General features: G+C 41.2%; 2 protein-coding genes across 3 annotated transcripts in view; one reads left to right on the top strand and one right to left on the bottom strand.

The window, feature by feature from the left end:
• The window catches only part of kcnh3 (potassium voltage-gated channel, subfamily H (eag-related), member 3), a 30,406-nt gene extending 25,315 nt beyond the window's left edge, over positions 1–5,091 (top strand). For both annotated transcript variants that reach the window (XM_029840713.1, XM_029840715.1), the window contains 4 exons: positions 3,315–3,589; positions 3,674–3,783; positions 3,916–3,968; positions 4,394–5,091. In XM_029840713.1, coding sequence (XP_029696573.1) covers positions 3,315–3,589; positions 3,674–3,783; positions 3,916–3,968; positions 4,394–5,080 — 1,125 coding nt within the window. In that variant the 3' untranslated portion in view covers positions 5,081–5,091. The remainder of the gene's footprint in view (positions 1–3,314; positions 3,590–3,673; positions 3,784–3,915; positions 3,969–4,393) is intronic.
• A 1,936-nt stretch (positions 5,092–7,027) lies between these two features.
• On the bottom strand, positions 7,028–11,698 carry LOC101066844 (inosine-uridine preferring nucleoside hydrolase-like). Its single transcript, XM_003977906.3, has 8 exons — positions 11,508–11,698; positions 9,026–9,203; positions 8,778–8,957; positions 8,579–8,690; positions 8,360–8,496; positions 7,923–8,000; positions 7,486–7,602; positions 7,028–7,405 (listed from the first exon to the last, which is right to left on the bottom strand). The coding sequence occupies exons 1-8, from the start codon at positions 11,681–11,683 to the stop codon at positions 7,253–7,255; spliced, it is 1,131 nt and encodes a 376-aa protein (XP_003977955.2). The 5' UTR covers positions 11,684–11,698; the 3' UTR covers positions 7,028–7,252.
• Between the last annotated feature and the right edge of the window lie 6,060 nt (positions 11,699–17,758).

The raw sequence follows: 17,758 nt of genomic DNA, 5'->3' as shown, positions 1-17,758 counted from the left end.
CACCACGGCTTTCATGAACTCCTAATGGATGGGCGGCATTAGAAAAACATCGATTGAAGTGTTCATATGAAGGCTGCAGTCTGCACCAACTGCTGGAGGGAGCTCGAGATGCACTGAGTTATGAAGCAATATCGTTGTCTGATCCTCAAAATTGATTTCTGATTACTCAAACGAGAAATACAGCCCATAAGAGAAGCTCCGCGTTTTGCTCGTAGTGCTCTCAGTTATGCGGTGACCTGCTCCACCCAAGCTTTTGCACATGCCACAGCGCTGGCTGTGCACTTGAATAGGATTAACCATCTGGACTCAGAGTGAGGAGGAAGACTCTGCTTCTGCTTGAGTTACAGCCAGCACATAAAGACATGAGCTAAACAGGGACGGCTCGGATGCCAGAAAATTACAGATGGATGTGAGCTGACTAACCAGCATTCACTGGAAATGACTGAGTCACACCGCGATAGAGGGAAAGCGTGTAATTAAAACGGAAATCTATGGCAACTGCCAATAGGAAGAAAGTGATGTATGTTCTCTGGTTCTCTGGAGATATGAAAGTGCAGCATGTGCGACCTGAGGCAAGGTCGATAACCTGGACTGTGCGTGCTCTTATAATGAGGCGTGAGGGTTTACGATCAATCCTATTCAGTTTAATATCACGTACTAATTAGTACACACACATCAATGTCTGCTCCATCTGCGCTACAATGCAGCACCAAAATGAAGCCAAATGATCCGGTAGAGCATCTTGTTCTTGTGATATCGTTTGTATCATATGAATAGAAGACTGCTGTGGAGGAATCCAACAGTGACCTTCAAAATGAAGCATGAGGAGTTTAGTGGGCTTATCTCTTGTCATCCATTTTATATTGATTAAGGGGTTAATTGGTAGCGTCATAATAGAGTACAAGCCAAAGATGAGGTTATTCATGCTTTCTGAATGTAGATATGGATCCGGGCTGGTTAGCAAGTCCAGTACAGTCCAGTTTAGTGTTCAACGGTATGTTGTGATGCGGTTTAGCTTGTTGCGTTGCAGAATAGCATAGCACCAGGCAAGGTCCTCCGGGGTATAAAGTGCTGCATTTGTAAAAGCAATAATGTAGTTCAAGATTCTTGGTCATAATTCGCAGGATAAGACAAAAGTAGAGGAAAGTACATTAAGTTTCAAAGACTGCAGACAGTTGAGGATTCTCTGCTGGCCAATCATGGACTAGTATGTCTGTATCCACCCCATGTGAGAAGCTGCCAAATACTGCGTCGTGAGCAGTGGTCAGTCCCCCTCCCAACTCTTGGAAGAAAAGAGTGGTAGATCACAACAGTAAAGGTTACGACTAGTTTCACTGCAGCAATACATGCAGCTAAAAAGAATAAATAAATTAGGTGAGGTCAAGAAATAATTACGTTTTGGGTTACAAAGGAAACTTTAAATGTCATCTTCATGGTTTGTTAATCAAAAACCGACAGCCCAGTATCAACTGTTACTAAGGAAACATTGTAAATATTCAAGTCAAATGCAAGCAGTGTGTGCACTCCACATTTCCCCCGAGCTGCTGACACACTCTCGTGCACATATGCGTCCATACAGCAGCAGCAGCACCACCACCACAAGCATTCTCCGACCAAGCGTGGCGTGGTGCTAAAAATAGCCACATTAGACAAGGGGGGAGGGGTGGGGTCATCTCTGGTTGGATAAAAATAGAATATCATCCAGATGGAGATAAGAGCAGAAAAGATCAGGATGAAAGAAAACTGCAGTGGGAAGGAAGAGAAAGCTGGTATTAGCATTCACGTGCTGTACACACACACACACACACACACACACACACACACACACACACACACACACACTGCATTCCACTCACACAGTAATTGTTATATGACCAGAATGAGATATGAAGCCAAACACATATGTTGTGCTGTTTTTCCATTAAGTCATGCATGCAACACACAGTACACACATACGTGTGGCATATTTGGTCATGCAATGCACATGCACGTGCACATTTTACATAGAGATCATTGGCTCTTGTCCTTACAGCGGCACGCTGCATATCTAGGGTGGCACGTGCCGCTGAGACACACACACACATACACACAGGGAGAGACTTCTCAGCTCAGTTCCCTCTAGGCAAACCTCGACTAAAATTAAACCTCAGTGATCTAAAAATACCAGCCAAGGCACGTGAGCCAAAGATAGGACGGAGGAGGCAACAAATGCAGAGGAGAGAGGGAGGGATGGTGCTGATGGAGGGTAAAACAAGGGGATGTTGTTTGTTTACATTGCGTTCTTCATAATCGAAAATTTGATTTCATCAAACATATTTAGTATCATTCAAACAGCAACTCCAGCTAGTTGCTTTCACTGAAGACACATTTGAGCCACCATGTGCAGATTTGGATCATTCTGTGGAAAAAGGCACAGTAATCTCTCTACTGTGTCACCTCTGTTTTTAAAATGTGTTTGTCATGCATTTTCCTGAGGTCATAGAAAGTTTTTGCAGGCCTACTTGTGAATGAATGCAGAGCAGCGGCCAAAGTGAATGGATGTCAGCCTCGTTGCAACTGTGTGAATGGCAACTTTCCGTAATGCGACCGGCCCCTCAGCAGCGCCGCTCTGTGGCCAAAAGCAGTTAGAGATTTTTTCCAATTCAATAGGCACATTCATGAACCATATGATGTGTGAGCAGGATTCTTACATGTATTAAAATTATGGTTGTAATTATTATTATTTTATACGTATGAAATGTTTGCTCCATTTGAGAAGACATGCATAATTGATTTTCATTAAATATGCATCAACTCTATAGTTTTCACATAGGTGTAGGACATACGAATCGTCCATCACTGCAAATTACAAATTTAAACAGTCATTACATGTTGCACAAATATCTAGACTCTGTATTTCATTTTCACGTGCAGTATATTTTGCCCATCTATGTATGTACTGTCTATGCCATAATTCACAGCGGTTTTGCAACCGTAGACAGTGAACTAAATATTATAGTGTCCATATGATTCATGAAGAACACTTTAACTATATATAAGTCGATCTTAATCATGCTATTATCACTAGTACAATCCTTATAAATAAAAAACATACATGGTATGCTCATATAACAAAGGATGGATATTTTATTTATCTAAGTCTTACATTATATGATGGCATTTAAAGTGGTTATAAATGAATTTAAATATAAACCAATGCAGTGTTGACATGAGGTAATGGCAATTAGACAATTGTTCTATGTCCCAGCTTGTTGAAATGAGGCTAAACTGCAAAGAAAGCCTGGAAACATTGTCTGTTATGTTTCCCTCCTCAGACAGACTGTGAAATAAATGGAAGCATCATCCAAAAGCTTCCTTCCATCAAGGAAGATGAAGAGGGTTCAGGGTCTGAAGGAGAGAACTCCCCACTCCCCAAGGTGGCTCCCATGAGCAAACTGAGCCGAGGCCTTCGCTCCCCCCTGCGCTCCCCGTTGCGTTCACCGCTGCTGCCGCCAAGGACCCTCAGGCCGGCAGGAGATCACAGCAGGCCCACAAGCCTGCAGATCCCTGTGGTGAGCTTCGGCTGCCTGCAGCCGGACCTCAGTCCTCGGTGAGGAGCCTTTTGTGTGTTTTAAATCAAAGAAACATAACCTTTCTTGTTGTATTGGGAACTCTATTGGTCCTCTGTCTTTAGGTTTGTCGATGGGATTGAGGCAGAAAATCCTTGTGGTTCCTCTCAGAAGTTTGAGTTTTCTCCTAATGGAACTCAAACATTCATGCCCAGCTCTGTGTCGGTGACTCCAGGTTAGCCACACGGACAGTGCACCCCGCTGATAAGAAATTTAAGAATCATTTTTCTGTTGGGCTGTAATCTCACAGTTAAGATTTGCTCATGTCACATGTGGAATCTGTTTATATTCACATATATGCCTGCAGGAGTCAAAGTCAATGGAGACACTATGGAAACTATTGCTAAGCTAAAAATCGAGGTAAGGTATTTTCCTAGCAGGTCACTATACTCCATTTATCGGTAGAAAGTTATGTTTAAGGGGTGTTCACGTCCAGGTTTTTGAATTTCTACACCTCCAGTATGCTTTTTTGGAATGTACACATTGATGAGAACAACCTCTCAACCTGCCAGGGGGTGTTTTCCTGCCTCTAGACTGTTTGGATAAGCTTCATTACCCCCAAGACCTAATCAAGAATAGGCAGCTGATGGATGAATGTGGACTATAATTCAATTAAAAAAAAAAAAAAAGATAGTTTTAGCTTGGAAAACTCCAGGCAAGCCAAGGGGGTTCAAATCTGAGTGAGTGTAAGAGGGGCATTTCTGTGATTCTGAGGTATTTTGTTGAAAGGCAGCGATTAAGACTTGAGGAGTGGCAACTCAGATCTTCTGTTTCACTCTCCTCAGATGAGCATCCTCTCCCGCCAGGTCACTGCTGTCAGTCAGGATCTCCAGGAAGTAACGCGTCTCCTCAGACCCCTCTTCCATAACGCCTCCACACTGCTGATACCTAGTGCGGTAACGCCGCCCCCCAGTGTGTCTTCGCACAGCTGCTCCCCTGCCCCACCTCCTCTCACCCAGCATGCACCCATGGACTGTTCAGATGATCAGAATCCTCCTTCCTTCCTGGTAGCTGAGCCGTCCTCTCCACTCAGCACGAGGAACGTGCTGCAGGCAGAGTTTGGTCCACCGAAGGGTCCACCCTCCCAGAATTCTCCTCTGGTCTCTCATTGGTCAGCCCCATCATCGCTTAACAGCTCTCCTCATGAGCACACTGTGGTGCCACATTCCTGCTCCTCCTCCATCCCTTCACTTTCTTCAGCGAGCCACCCTTCATCAGTTGCACCCATGTTTGTGGACTTATCAAGAGCTAGTCCACAGAACCACCCTCCGACCCTGTCCCAGTCCCTTTCCCAGTTACAGTTACAGCCCCTGTGTATATCCCAAGCACATGCCCATTCCCATCCTCTCCTCCAGCCTTCCAGCATGTCACCACAACCCCAAGAACCCCTTCAGAACTTAGCAGAGGCGGCAGAGTGGGGGCACAGGCCAGCGCAGCTCAGCTTCATTGACGAAGGTCAGCGCTCGGCATGAACCAAAACCAGCAGCATGCCACAAAATGTACTGCATGACAAACAGGGCGAGTTCACATGTAAATATATTATTTTAAACTGTCTTTATCAGCACCAATTGTAAGAAGTTCTGACAATAAAAAATGTTTTACAATTTCATTTTGTGGTTTGATGAGTCAACATTTGGAATAAAGTGAAGACACGTGCAGATGCATCATGGGTAACCTGTTTGATTATCAAGCACCTGAACTCACCATAGAAGATGCTGAAATTGGAATGGGTTTCTTTTTCAAACACATACTAATGACAAACTTAAAGTCGAAAAGGAAGAGCTGATGCAACACTGTTGGAAACATTAGCACATCCCAGTTTACTTAAAATGTTTTGATATTTTAAGTAGTATAAGTTCTGTATGAAAATGGACACATAAATTTGGAATATAAACACAGAGCGTGAACTAGCCTCTGTACTTTTAGAATTTCTTTATCTAATTTATTATCATTATTTAATTTTTTAAAAATCCGCTATGAATACATCCTTCCTGTAGGCGACAGTATTGTTCCTTTTTTGCCAATAGGCTGGTAACAGCAGAAAAGAAGGAAGAACACAAACAGACGGATCTTGACCGCTTCTAATAAACCAAGCAAAACTTCCATTGTCAGTAGTACAGAAACAATCTTTGCCATAATACAAATTAAAACAGATTAACAGAAATGCTTTTTTCATTTCAGAATATGCCAACATTGTTTGGCTCACAAAAAAGTAAATCACAAAAACAGTTTCTCCTTGAAGGAAAAGACAGTTAAGATTCGATTTTCAAAAGATCGCTCTTTCGAGATTATAGCTTGCATTATTGCATAGTAATAGACTTGAGGATTACAGAGAGTTTAGCTCCATATTCTGCCATCAAACATACCAATGTCACCGAAGTTGCCCTAGAATCTAGGGGGTCGGCAACCCAAAATGTTGAAAGAGCCATATTATACCAAAAAAAAGCCTTAAAAGCCTTATAAAAGCCTTATAAAAGCCTTATTATGAAGACAACACATGCTGTAATTTTCTACATTAGCTGTATTAGCCTATTTTCAAAATGATCAGTAGGCTACAAATACATAATGAGCATTCATGATTAAATGTTTATTTTCCCTGCAGCGCATCCTGGAGAGAATGACGCACCACGTGACCGCTCTAATGTACGATGGTGCTTTAAATTTAACTTCCATTATAATGAGATGTTGAAATTAAATATTTATTATATACATTTATACAGCATTGGAAAAGTTGTTTGTCATGTTTTTCCTCCTATAGAAATTATTTTAAAACAAAAAATATATTCACACCATCTTTTTCCATTTTCAGATTTTTGAAAAAGCTCCAGGGAGCCACTAGGGCGGCGCTAAAGAGCCACATGAGGCTCAAGAGCCGCGGGCTGCCGACATCTGCCCTAGATAAACTGCTCTCAGTCATACAGTACAGAGGCGTGTTGCTTAGCTTATATGTATATATGTGCTTAATATTGGGTCCCAGTTACAGACGTGTTTTCCACAGGTCATTGTGTTTGATCCTAAACTTCACAGGAATAGAATATATGTTGTAATACACTGTTATTAAAACAGTTCTTTAACAGTGAAAATGAAGCCTGGAAAGCCTGGAAAAAATCTCAGAAATGAACTATTGGCTTTCACTCTTATATCTTGGTGGTGAGCTCTGTTACATCTTCCAGCTTTAAAATTGAATATGATTAACTACATGTGATTTGTAAATACTGTCTGAATATATTATGGTTTCATATTTCCTTTTTTTCCTGACCAGTGAGTTACAAAGGCATAAGGACATTTTATTTTGCTACCTCTTGTTTTTATGTAGATATCAGATATTTTTTTGGGGGAAATCTTACCTCAAGTTTGATGAATTGACCACATTTACCCCCCTCATATATATGGTTTTATACAACAAACAAAAAAAGAGACAACTTGCGTGAAATTTTATTTTTGCCAGCTCTCCAGAGCCCTTGTGTTTCATACTGAGATGCAGTCACAAGAACTAAGGTATCAAATGATTCTTGGGTGTGAGATCATTGCCCTCAACACCAGCCAACTGCTAATTATTCTTAGGGATTTCAAAATCAAGTCTTGTGAGCTAAACTTTATTGGTTCTGAGGAGTCTGAGTCCCTTTTTTTTGTTAAACATCATTCTACTGCAGTGATTTCATGAGCATCTCCTTGAACTTCTCCAGGTCGACTGTCTTAATGACAAAAACCTTGTTTTTCTTGTTCAACAGCTCCATGTAGTCCAGGACCATCATGCCTCGGGTGTATTTCCCCACCAACTCTACTGTCACTCCAACCTAGTGGAGAAACACCAGAGAATGTTGGGCGGTGTCATTGTTCTAAGTGCCTGTCCTACATGCAGAGGCCAGCTTCTCACCTCCTCCATCTCAGTGATTAAAGTATCATTGATGGCAGCAGCCAGGGCGTAGGTGTCACAGGCGTTAAAGCCCTGCCCTTCTGTGGTCTCCTTTTGATATTCCTCAGATTTAGCTCTCTGCAAACGAAATACAGTCATGTTAGACATACTGTGATGGATTGTAGTGTGGTTAATATGGCCATGCTTGAGCAGCAGTAGGTCATTTATTAAAGGCCAAAGAGCCAGAGGGGGAGGGGGGGGTAGCAGGGCCCTATTCACACCCCTACACCTGCTGTTGGTTCACCCGTTTGGATATTTCCTCATTCTGTAATTTTGAAGCATTATTAAATACGGGTATTGATTGTAACAATATGAATCATCTAAATGTAGTGTCACAGCATAAAATAAACAGTAATGTGATTTTAAATATTGTGTGTAATTACGACCTAGAATCTTACCGTCATAGAAAGATCTGTTATCTTTTTCATGAAGGCAGCCTTCTCTGTCTTTTGGGAGAGCCAGTGGTCACAGAAGGACTAAAAGAAAAAAGTGATGCTAATAAACATGCTGTGCTTGTCATCAGACCACAGATCTGTATGTTGCACAACATCACATTAAAGTGTCATTAAAACAGACAATTCCCAACAAGTAGGTAAATATGCAAGTTACTGTAAAACAAAATACAAAGGTTTCACCTTCCAAAATTTTAACCTCAAGCCCCAAAGCTGTTTGGTGTGTTTATTAGGATTATATGCATATCACTGGTGGGTAGCTGGTGTGAGGTCTAATAGAGGGAATGTCTTAGAATCTGTCCTGACCCAAAGACTACAGCACCAGCAGAGATCAAGATCCTGATCCTCTACTCAACATCCTCCTGTGGCGTGCTGATCCTCACCCAAGGAAGGCTGCTCCTGCAGCTGAACTCCCAGGTCGCAATGTAGGTGGGACAGGTGTAGCGGTCCAACACGATGTAAGCAGCTTCTGGGTCCGTCACGAAGTTAAACTCTCCGCACACCGTGGTGTTACCCCTCGCTGCGTGAAAACCAAACCATCAAGATTCATGCATTGTGTGAAGAGAATCAAGCAAATCGATCAGCATGGAGGGCAAACACACAATCAGTGTTTCCTCCCATGATGTAAAGGGCTTTCAGCTTCTTAGGCAGGGAAGGCTCCAGCTGTATTGCGACGGCCAGATTGGTGAGGGGAGCCGTGGCCACCAGAGTCACCTAAACACAAAAGACCATCAATGAGCATCCTTTGTGCCAATTTGACACCAGTTTATTTTCACATAAAAACAGAAGTCCATCGTCCACCTCTCCAGGGTTCTGCTTGATCATCTTGATCAGGGCTGTCACAGCTTTTTTCTTCTGCAGCAGCTCCAGTCCTGGCGCGTCTGGATCCGGGACATCTCCAAGCCCGTCTTTGCCATGATAATCTCCGGCGTGGCGTTTAGGAGCCAGTAGAGGCTCTGAACAGCCTTTGTACACTGGAATCTGTGGAGTAGATGTGTTGACACAACATATTTCGAAATTTCTACAAAATTGCGACCATCCAAACTCACATCCAGGCGGTTGCAGACTTTCAGGACACGCAGTGTGTTCTTGAGCACGTTCTCCAGCGGGGTGTTGCCAAAGCAGCAGGTGATTCCCAAAATCTGCACGTCAGGATCTGACAGGGCCATCATGAGGGCCTGAGCATCATCAACCCCAATGTCCACATCAATGATCAGCTTCTTCATCCTGCAGCAAGGGGGGGAAATGGCATTAACAGCTGATACTGCTGCTCAAAATCCAACCAGAACACACTGTTATAACAGTTTTAATTTTATTGTTTCACTTCAACCATTTTGGATCAGTCTTACCTGGTTCTGATTCAAATTCAAGTGAATTTTTTTCCCATGATGAAATTTGCAGTAAACCCTCAGAGAACAGCTCTTAATATCGGAATAAACCTTCAAAATATAGTAAAGCTTGCATACAATTAGGGTAAAAAAGGAAGAAAGTAGTCAATGGGTGTACTGTGTCTTCTGCTGTTCAGGGCTTTATAATGTGTCTTTGACTCTGCTCTGGAATCACGATAGCACGATAGCCCAGGCAGATCCAGACAATGCTATCTGCTTTACGGGTTTTTTTTCTTCCACTTCTACCCAACTCTTTCTGCGTTATTCCACATAATATTCTTATAGGGGACATTTCTCCAGCTGTTTCCACTGAACTCTCAGGATCAGGTTGTCATTAACTTAAGAGGCTGGAGACACTGATGCTTGAGAAATAATGTTCAAATTCAGAGAAGCTGCGGTTAATCTAGAAACTCCATGCTAACCACATTCCCTGGGCAAGGATTGTGAATTCAAGAGAAGATAAGAAATATGCTCACTGTAACTGGGAATAAAAATCAAAGGTAATAATAGGTAGGGCAGTAAACAGCAGAGGTGGGGCATGTGGCAGCACCTCGCTCTGCATGTCGAATGAACACTGATGTTACTGGTGACCATTATGTCCCACAGCATCTTTATGGGTGATGTGGTGGACACTGTAAAATCTGTAGGGTGAAGGTTTGAAAACACTCAGATGTGACACTGTTTAAAGATAATTCTGAGGTGAGCACTCCCAGAATGATATTAAAGTGATAAACAGAAACATGTGATCCTCTTCCTCCCCGGTTCTCTTTGGTTACAAATTTTCTCTATGATCTTGTTTGCTGTTATTCATAAACCTCAACTATGAAATGCATCACGTGAGCACTGAAATAATACATGGAAATCAACTCCGTTTTCTTTCAAGTTCACTTTCCCCCAATTTGAATAAAAAAGGCATTTTTTTTCCCTTATCTGGCAATAATTTTAGAGCTGATAAAAAATGATTGATTACTAATGTCGCTCTGGAAGATTTTTATTTATTTTGCAAAAGGCTTTGATCTAGAATCTATTGAGTCTGTTTCAGGAATGTTGACATTTGGTTTCATTTAGCTCAGCCATTACACCCTTGTCTCTGTGACATATTGTCAGGCTTCCAGGAAGGACCATATTGTGTGATGTATTGTAATGCTAATGTATTTTAACTTCATTTAAATTTTCACTGGCAGATCACCAAAGATATGGACTATGGCAGATTGGCACTTATCCTCCGGTATACTGTATGTGCTTAGATATGCTCTCATGTTCTGCTGTGTGCATAGTTTTATGAACATCTACAAATCAGAAACAAGTAGCTCCTTTGCCAAATCAAATCATCTGCACACCAGATTTGGCAGCATTGGTTTACTGAGCTGGGTAACAACAAGAAGGAGCTACTTGTGGATGGCTGTTTACATGGCAATGGTCTATATTTAACCAGTTTTCAACCCAATTTGCAAGCGTGCATTTACCCTTTCACACGCAACACACTGATGGCAGAATAACCTTTTAGGAATTAGGAATTAGGATTCAGGAATGGGGGGTTTAGGCAAGATCAACCACCGCTGTGGGAGCCAAGAGCGTGCATACATATTGTTCGCGTCAAATCAAAATTTCGATTATTATTATTATTATTATTAATACATATTTCCCATAATGGCCATTGAAAACAGAGGAAATGGACCTAATGATGCATTCTATTGTTGGTGTTGTCCCAATACCCATTAAGTAACAGTTCCCATCAAAAACAGCATTGTTGTAGAACCCTCAAAGGAACAACATGTTCTTTTACTTGTTTTGAAATGGCGAAGCGTTAATACCTCTGAAACTTGATCAGCACACATTTAAATGTGTTTACAGGTACTGTGAAGCAAATGGTTGGGTGTGGGACATGTTCTGCAGGTCTATTATAAACTTTGTTATTACATATTTGAAAGAATGTCATCTAATTTTGTGGTTGTGTTATTTTCCTCATTGTTTTGAGAAAAAAAAAAATCATTCTTACCACATTGCCCCGTAAATAAATTAGCAAAGGTTTTGTCAAATAAAAGCCAAAAGTTTATCCAGGGGGGAGGTTTTTCTATCATTACTTATTACGGAAATTGAGAAAAGCAACAATGAAAAGCAACAATGAAATTTGTATTCTCACCTGTTGAACGGTTCTTGACAGATGTTAACTGCTGTGTGCTTTCTTTTTGCTGGAGAGCAGCCCTTTAAAAGCTGGCGAGACAGCCGGGAGGTTGGGTTATGCAACTCATGCCAGACACAGGGAATGAGGGTGTGTTTCTGCAGGGAAATGTTTAAATGAAAATAAATAAAAAACATTTTTAAAAAGACAGTTAAATGGCAATTTTTAAATGTCAGTTCATTTAAAGCTTTCCCTGAGGTAGTTTGTAGTTGAGAATGGACTATTCAAGGAGCGGCGAAACATGAAAGCACAATGTGTTCTCATTTGCATTGCACATAGTTCCCTAAAAAGGGTTGCGGCAACATACCTTTAGATGACAGTATTCAGGCAGTTGCGTTTGCCAAACAGGGGGTTAATGCTTTCTCCTGGAATTAGTTCTCATGCTTGCAGGTTCTCCTCATATGTGGGTTTTCTCTGCACATATGGTTTTCTCTTTCTACAATTGGCACAGACTCACCAAACTGGACAATAGAAGACTGTAAAAATATTACCTGGTCTGTGGAGTCTTGTAACATTCAAATGATTGAGGCACAATTTGGCATAAACAAGCTGCCAGCATGGATCCATCCTGCCTTGTATCAACGGTTCAGGCTGCTGCTGGTATAAAGGTGTGGGGGAGACTTTCTCGGCCCACTTTGGGCCCCTTAGTACCAACCGAGCATGGTCTAAGCTCTGCAGCCTACCTGAGTATTGATGCTGACCACTTCCATCCCTTTATGACCCCAGTGGACCAGCTTCTGATGGCTGCTTCCAGCAGGATGATGCACCATGACACCAAGCGCAGATCACCTCAAACTGGTTTCTGGAACATGGCAATGAGTTCATTTAACCCCAAAAAGGCCTGCACAATCATCAGATCTCAATCCAATAGAGCATCTTTGAGATGTGGAGGAACGGAGATTCCCATCATAGATGTGCAGTCGACAAATCCGCAGCAGCTGTGATCATCGTCATGATCACAGTATTGAACATATGCCATGAAGAATTAAGGCAAACTGAAGGCAAAATGGGGTCCAGCCTTTTAGTTGCAAGTTGTACTTAATGGAGTGGCCACTGAATGTATATTGTTGCATGTTCAGATGCTGTTTTTGATTTCATTTGTGCTCAGAGAGGTGGGGGGGTTGTTTTGAAGAAAAAGCAGGGAAGACCAGGTAGACAGGAAGAACAAGATTGTGAGCCTTCGTTAGGTAGAGAACAACAAGATGTATAAAGCTATGATGCTTTGGTGGTTTGCTGAGGACAACAACAGTAATTACTGTGATGGAAAGATTCCAAGATAAAGATGTTAATTACGTAATGCAAAGCCCAGATATTAAAAGCAGCAACATCCATTCAACCTAGTGTCAAAAAGTGATTATATTATTATCTAATCCTCCCTCCGTGGTGCTTGTTCCAGTTCAAAGCCACTGATCCATTCCAGTGCAGCCAAACACAAGCCACAAGCAGAACATGCAATTCCCTGTAGGAAAACAAATCCAGGCAAGGAATTTAACAAAAAGCTTTTTTACTGTGAGATAGCTGGTATAAACCACCCATTTATAATTAACAGCAGGCCGAAAATGATGACTCAAAATGTATTGTGTTATTTTACAATCAAAGAAGCTTGAATAGACTTTCTAATTAAAAAGATATTTCCACACATATTTGGGGGATTTAATGAAGGAGTCCAAGTGTGGGTACTGCAGAGTCTGGAAACATCAGCCCTAGCTCGGGCATGGATGGCAGCGAAGCTGCTCGCTGCACAAGCTCATAAAGTTGGGGAAAAATACAAACGCAGATGAGGCAAAACATGAAACATGACTAACAGGGCTAAAGGCACAGGTGAAAAAATGAAAATTCTAAACTGGTTAGCACTTGTTCTTCGCAAAATCTTTGAAACTGTGATGAACAAGGAGGTACTGTACAAGGCAAAGAGGTGGTGTTAAAATCCTGACAAGTCTCAGCAGGAAGGGAAAAGTTCCTCAATAATTGCATTCCTGACATAGAGCTGCTTCAGTATTCTACACTGTCCAACCCGCCTTTCACCAGATGGCTGAGTTACAGGGCTCAGCTGCAATAAATTCCAGTCCTAAATGTGTGCGCTTTTGAACCTAGTCTAGTCTAGTACTCTAGTCTCACTGAAACCTTTAACAGTAGACGTTTCAAAGGAAGCTTTGTCTGTTGGTTTGTAATTGAAAACATACTGTTCAAAGAGTCATTTGGGAGACTTAGAAGTGACACGAGCAACAAAAACGGGCTAAAATGCTGCAAGAAGGGTGGGAAATCCCAAAAGAGTTGGGAGTCCTTATAATAATGGCATTCCTCTTTTAAATATTTGAGTTAGATTAAATGCGGTTAAGCACTACCACCATTTTTAGTAAGTACAGAAGTAGCCTCCTGATTACCAGCAGTTCAAATTTGTCCTTCATGGAGAACATATGTAAACCTTAATACCTCCCAGCCACAGCAGACTACCTCATTGCCTCTTTTTGCTTTCTACAGAGGACATCTAGGGCGCCAAGTGTAAAGGGGCTTTGGTACCTTTCACTTCCTCTTTCTGGAAGAAGTTAAACCCATTCATATGTTGACTTTTTCATATTTCTCCTAGTTGCCATCAAGGTTCCAGGTTTGTCGTTCCGATGTCCACTGCAGTAGACAACCCCCCCCCCAAATATGTTTTTTACAGTATTCTAATTACCTTAGAAAAAGTGGGGAATTTAAAAAAATAATGAATGTGACAATTTTTCCCTGGTAGTCAGGCATATATACTGTATGTGGCGGGTTAGTTGGCTGTGCATTGAGAGCTTAACTCTTATAACTATGTCATCTATGTGGCTCCTAGTACTGTGTGCATAAGTGCAGGCTGGGAGATGGTTGTGTACATTCACGGAAACCAGTTTGTTCAGGGTGGATTGTGTATTCTAGGAGTACAGTTGACTCGACATTTGCAGCTGGAGGAGAGTGAAATTTCTTTACTGAATTTATATAAAATTTGATTTACATTCTCAATACACAATCCTAAATGTCTTGTGTTCTACAGAAATAACCATGAAAGCTTCGGTTTATGTTGTTAAATGTTTATGAACGCTGGATTAAGAAGCGATGGATGGATGGATGGATGGATGGATGGATGGATGGATGGATGGATGGATGGATGGATGGATGGATAGATAGATAGATAGATAGATAGATAGATAGATAGATAGATAGATAGATAGATAGATAGATAGATAGATAGATAGATAGATAGATAGATAGATAGATAGATGATTAGGTGCCACTAAAATATTGATAACAACTTGTTTGTTTTTTCTACTTGGACTTGGAAACTCTGGAATTCTGATCCTGCCGTAATATGAGCTCCAAGAATGCTCAGGACTATGGCATGTGTGTATGGGCTCAAACTCTATTCATCAAAATATAAACTAGAACCTGCATTCATGGGATAATTCCATAATCCCATTTTTTGTTTCCTTCCTGGTCGGTGCTTCCCAGAAATCACCAAAAGTCATCATAAAAAACAGTCATTTCCATGATTCATGCTGAAATTTGGGGTTACCTGTCTTTAAAAAAATGAATGGTTTATAGAACTATTAGTCATTGAGCTACAGACAGAAAGAACAGAAACATTTATAAGGATACCATGATGCATCTCCTACTGTGCTGTCTCCTTTTTATATCCGGTGGTTTCTAGGGTAGAACCCTGCAGATGGGTGGAAAACAGAACTGGCCGTGTAAACGTTGGACAAAGTCACTTTATTCATTATCATTTTGAACCCCCCCCCACCCCCAACCCCCGCCCCCCCCAAATAAAACCCCAAAACCCCCAAAACCACAGACTCTCCTCACTCCCCACAGTCCTCTGCTGCCAGTGAGATAGGTCTGGGCTTCGCCAGGTTGGCCCGGACACGAGCTTGGTCCACGGCGTCCAACAGTTCCGATGTCCACTGCAGTAGACAACCCCCCCCCCCCAAAATTTGTTTTTTACAGTATTTTAACCCATTTAATCCCACCGGTCACAATAGTGACCGTAAAAAAATGTTTCATTTCTAAGGCTATAAAAATGTTACTAAATGATCTATCAATGCATTTCCAGCAGATATTGAAATAATAAAGGGTCTCAATGAAATACGTGCAGTGTCGCACATTTACTGTAAATTGTCACATGACCAGAGCTGTTCACTTCGTGTTTGCGCCAAGAGAAGAGGATGGCGGCAAGAAAGCTCCCACAGAAAAGGTTAGTAAAATATGTTAACATAAAGATAGGACATAGATTTTTGGTACACATCATGTTTAAGGTGTCTAGTATTGATATATGCATTTGCAATTACTCAACTTTGTTTAATGTGGTCATAGAACTCACAAACATGTCACTGGCAACAATAGTGACCGGTGGGATAACCCATTGTATCTACATGCTAATACACATAGGCTAACTGTTCTACCTTACTTTCTGCTGCTACCTAACTTTGTACCTAATTGTACACACAGACACACACACACACACGACTAGCTAGCTAACTAATTCTACCTAACTTTCCACACATGCATGCACACACGCAATTACAGGTAGGCACACACACGCACACCACACACACACGGACCCCAGGAAGACTAGCTAGCTAACTACCAAACTTTCTGCTGTGTTTTCTTTTAGATTTACTTTGAGTCAAGTTCTTGATGTGTTGGATCAAGATGAGTTCCCAGACAAGGCATGCAGCATTGCAATCAGTTTCAATTGTGAGAAACGCACAACCTATGCATGTGAGAAATGCAAAGTACCACTGCACATTGAGTGCTTCAAGCTGTACCATGGAGTGTAGAAGAAAAACAGGAAAGACAGGAGAATGCAGTTGGACATAGAGTTCACAAGCATGCACACACATACACACACACAAGTGGTTGCATACAGTTACAAACAAACAGTACTTTGGAGTCTAGGAAGAAAAGCTGAAAAAAAATACCCATCAAAATGTCATAAATGTTCCAGGAAAAGATGTTATTTTTTAGTTATTCAAGGTGTTGCTTTGCTCTTTGTTCTACAACCTATTTTATTTTGTTGTTCAGTCAGTCAGTGTAGGCCTATACTTGAAAGCATGTTCAGCCGGCTACCTCTATCCTAAATGTTTACCTCCATGTTCAGTGTGTTCAATGTATACTGCACTAAAAATGAATGTGTTCAAATGAATTTTGCACTAAAAATGAACATTTTCAAATGAATGTTGCACTAAAGTAAGCTGCACTAAAGTTACAATGTTGAAATACATTGATGATTGTTGTTGTTTTTTGTCTTAACCTCAATATTCATAACGGTGCTCCAAATATTCATATTGCTAGCCGATAGTATAAGGCTTTTAAAAGTGATAATAACTAGCCTTTGATATAAGGATTTTATACACTCGCGCTCACACACACGCACGTGCGCACACACTCGCATGCTTACACACACACACAAACACACACACAAACACAAACACACACACACACACACACACACAAACACACTGCACAGGTCAAATAGACCTATATTCAGTCTGTCCATTGGTTGATACAACACAGTATCCCACCGGTCACAATTGTGACCGATCATAAAACACACTTTTTCACACACTTTTCCATGAAAATTTCTAAAAATTATGATTGATTGTTTCAAAGGGATACTAATGACACATGATTTGGATATTTTTGTGTCTGGGAAAAATTTGGGATTAAATGGGCTAATTGCCTTAGAAAAAGTGGGGAATTAAAAAAAATAATGAATGTGACAATTTTTCCCTGGTAGTCAGGCATATATACTGTATGTGGCGGGTTAGTTGGCTGTGCATTGAGAGCTTAACTCTTATAACTATGTCATCTATGTGGCTCCTAGTACTGTGTGCATAAGTGCAGGCTGGGAGATGGTTGTGTACATTCACGGAAATCAGTTTGTTCAGGGTGGATTGTGTATTCTAGGAGTACAGTTGACTCGACATTTGCAGCTGGAGGAGAGTGAAATTTCTTTACTGAATTTATATAAAATTTGATTTACATTCTCAATACACAATCCTAAATGTCTTGTGTTCTACAGAAATAACCATGAAAGCTTCGGTTTATGTTGTTAAATGTTTATGAACGCTGGATTAAGAAGCGATGGATGGATGGATGGATGGATGGATGAATGGATGGATGGATGGATAGATGGATGGATGGATAGATAGATAGATATGAGCTCCAAGAATGCTCAGGACTATGGC

The sequence above is a fragment of the Takifugu rubripes genome, chromosome 8 (assembly GCF_901000725.2).
Source record: "Takifugu rubripes chromosome 8, fTakRub1.2, whole genome shotgun sequence".
Lineage (NCBI taxonomy): Eukaryota > Metazoa > Chordata > Actinopteri > Tetraodontiformes > Tetraodontidae > Takifugu > Takifugu rubripes.
Note: the sequence above shows the minus strand (reverse complement) of the source record. Positions and strands in the feature narration are given on the sequence as shown.

Coding starts and splice junctions, on each gene's coding strand:
- LOC101066844 (XM_003977906.3), bottom strand. CDS start 11,683: ATGTTTTTTATTTATTTTCATTTAAACATTTCCCTGCAGAAACACACC. Junction 9,204..11,507: donor TGTCAAGAACCGTTCAACAG/GTGAGAATACAA, acceptor CCCTTGCTGCAG/GATGAAGAAGCTGATCATTG. Junction 8,001..8,359: donor GCAGGAGCAGCCTTCCTTGG/GTGAGGATCAGC, acceptor TTTTTCTTTTAG/TCCTTCTGTGACCACTGGCT.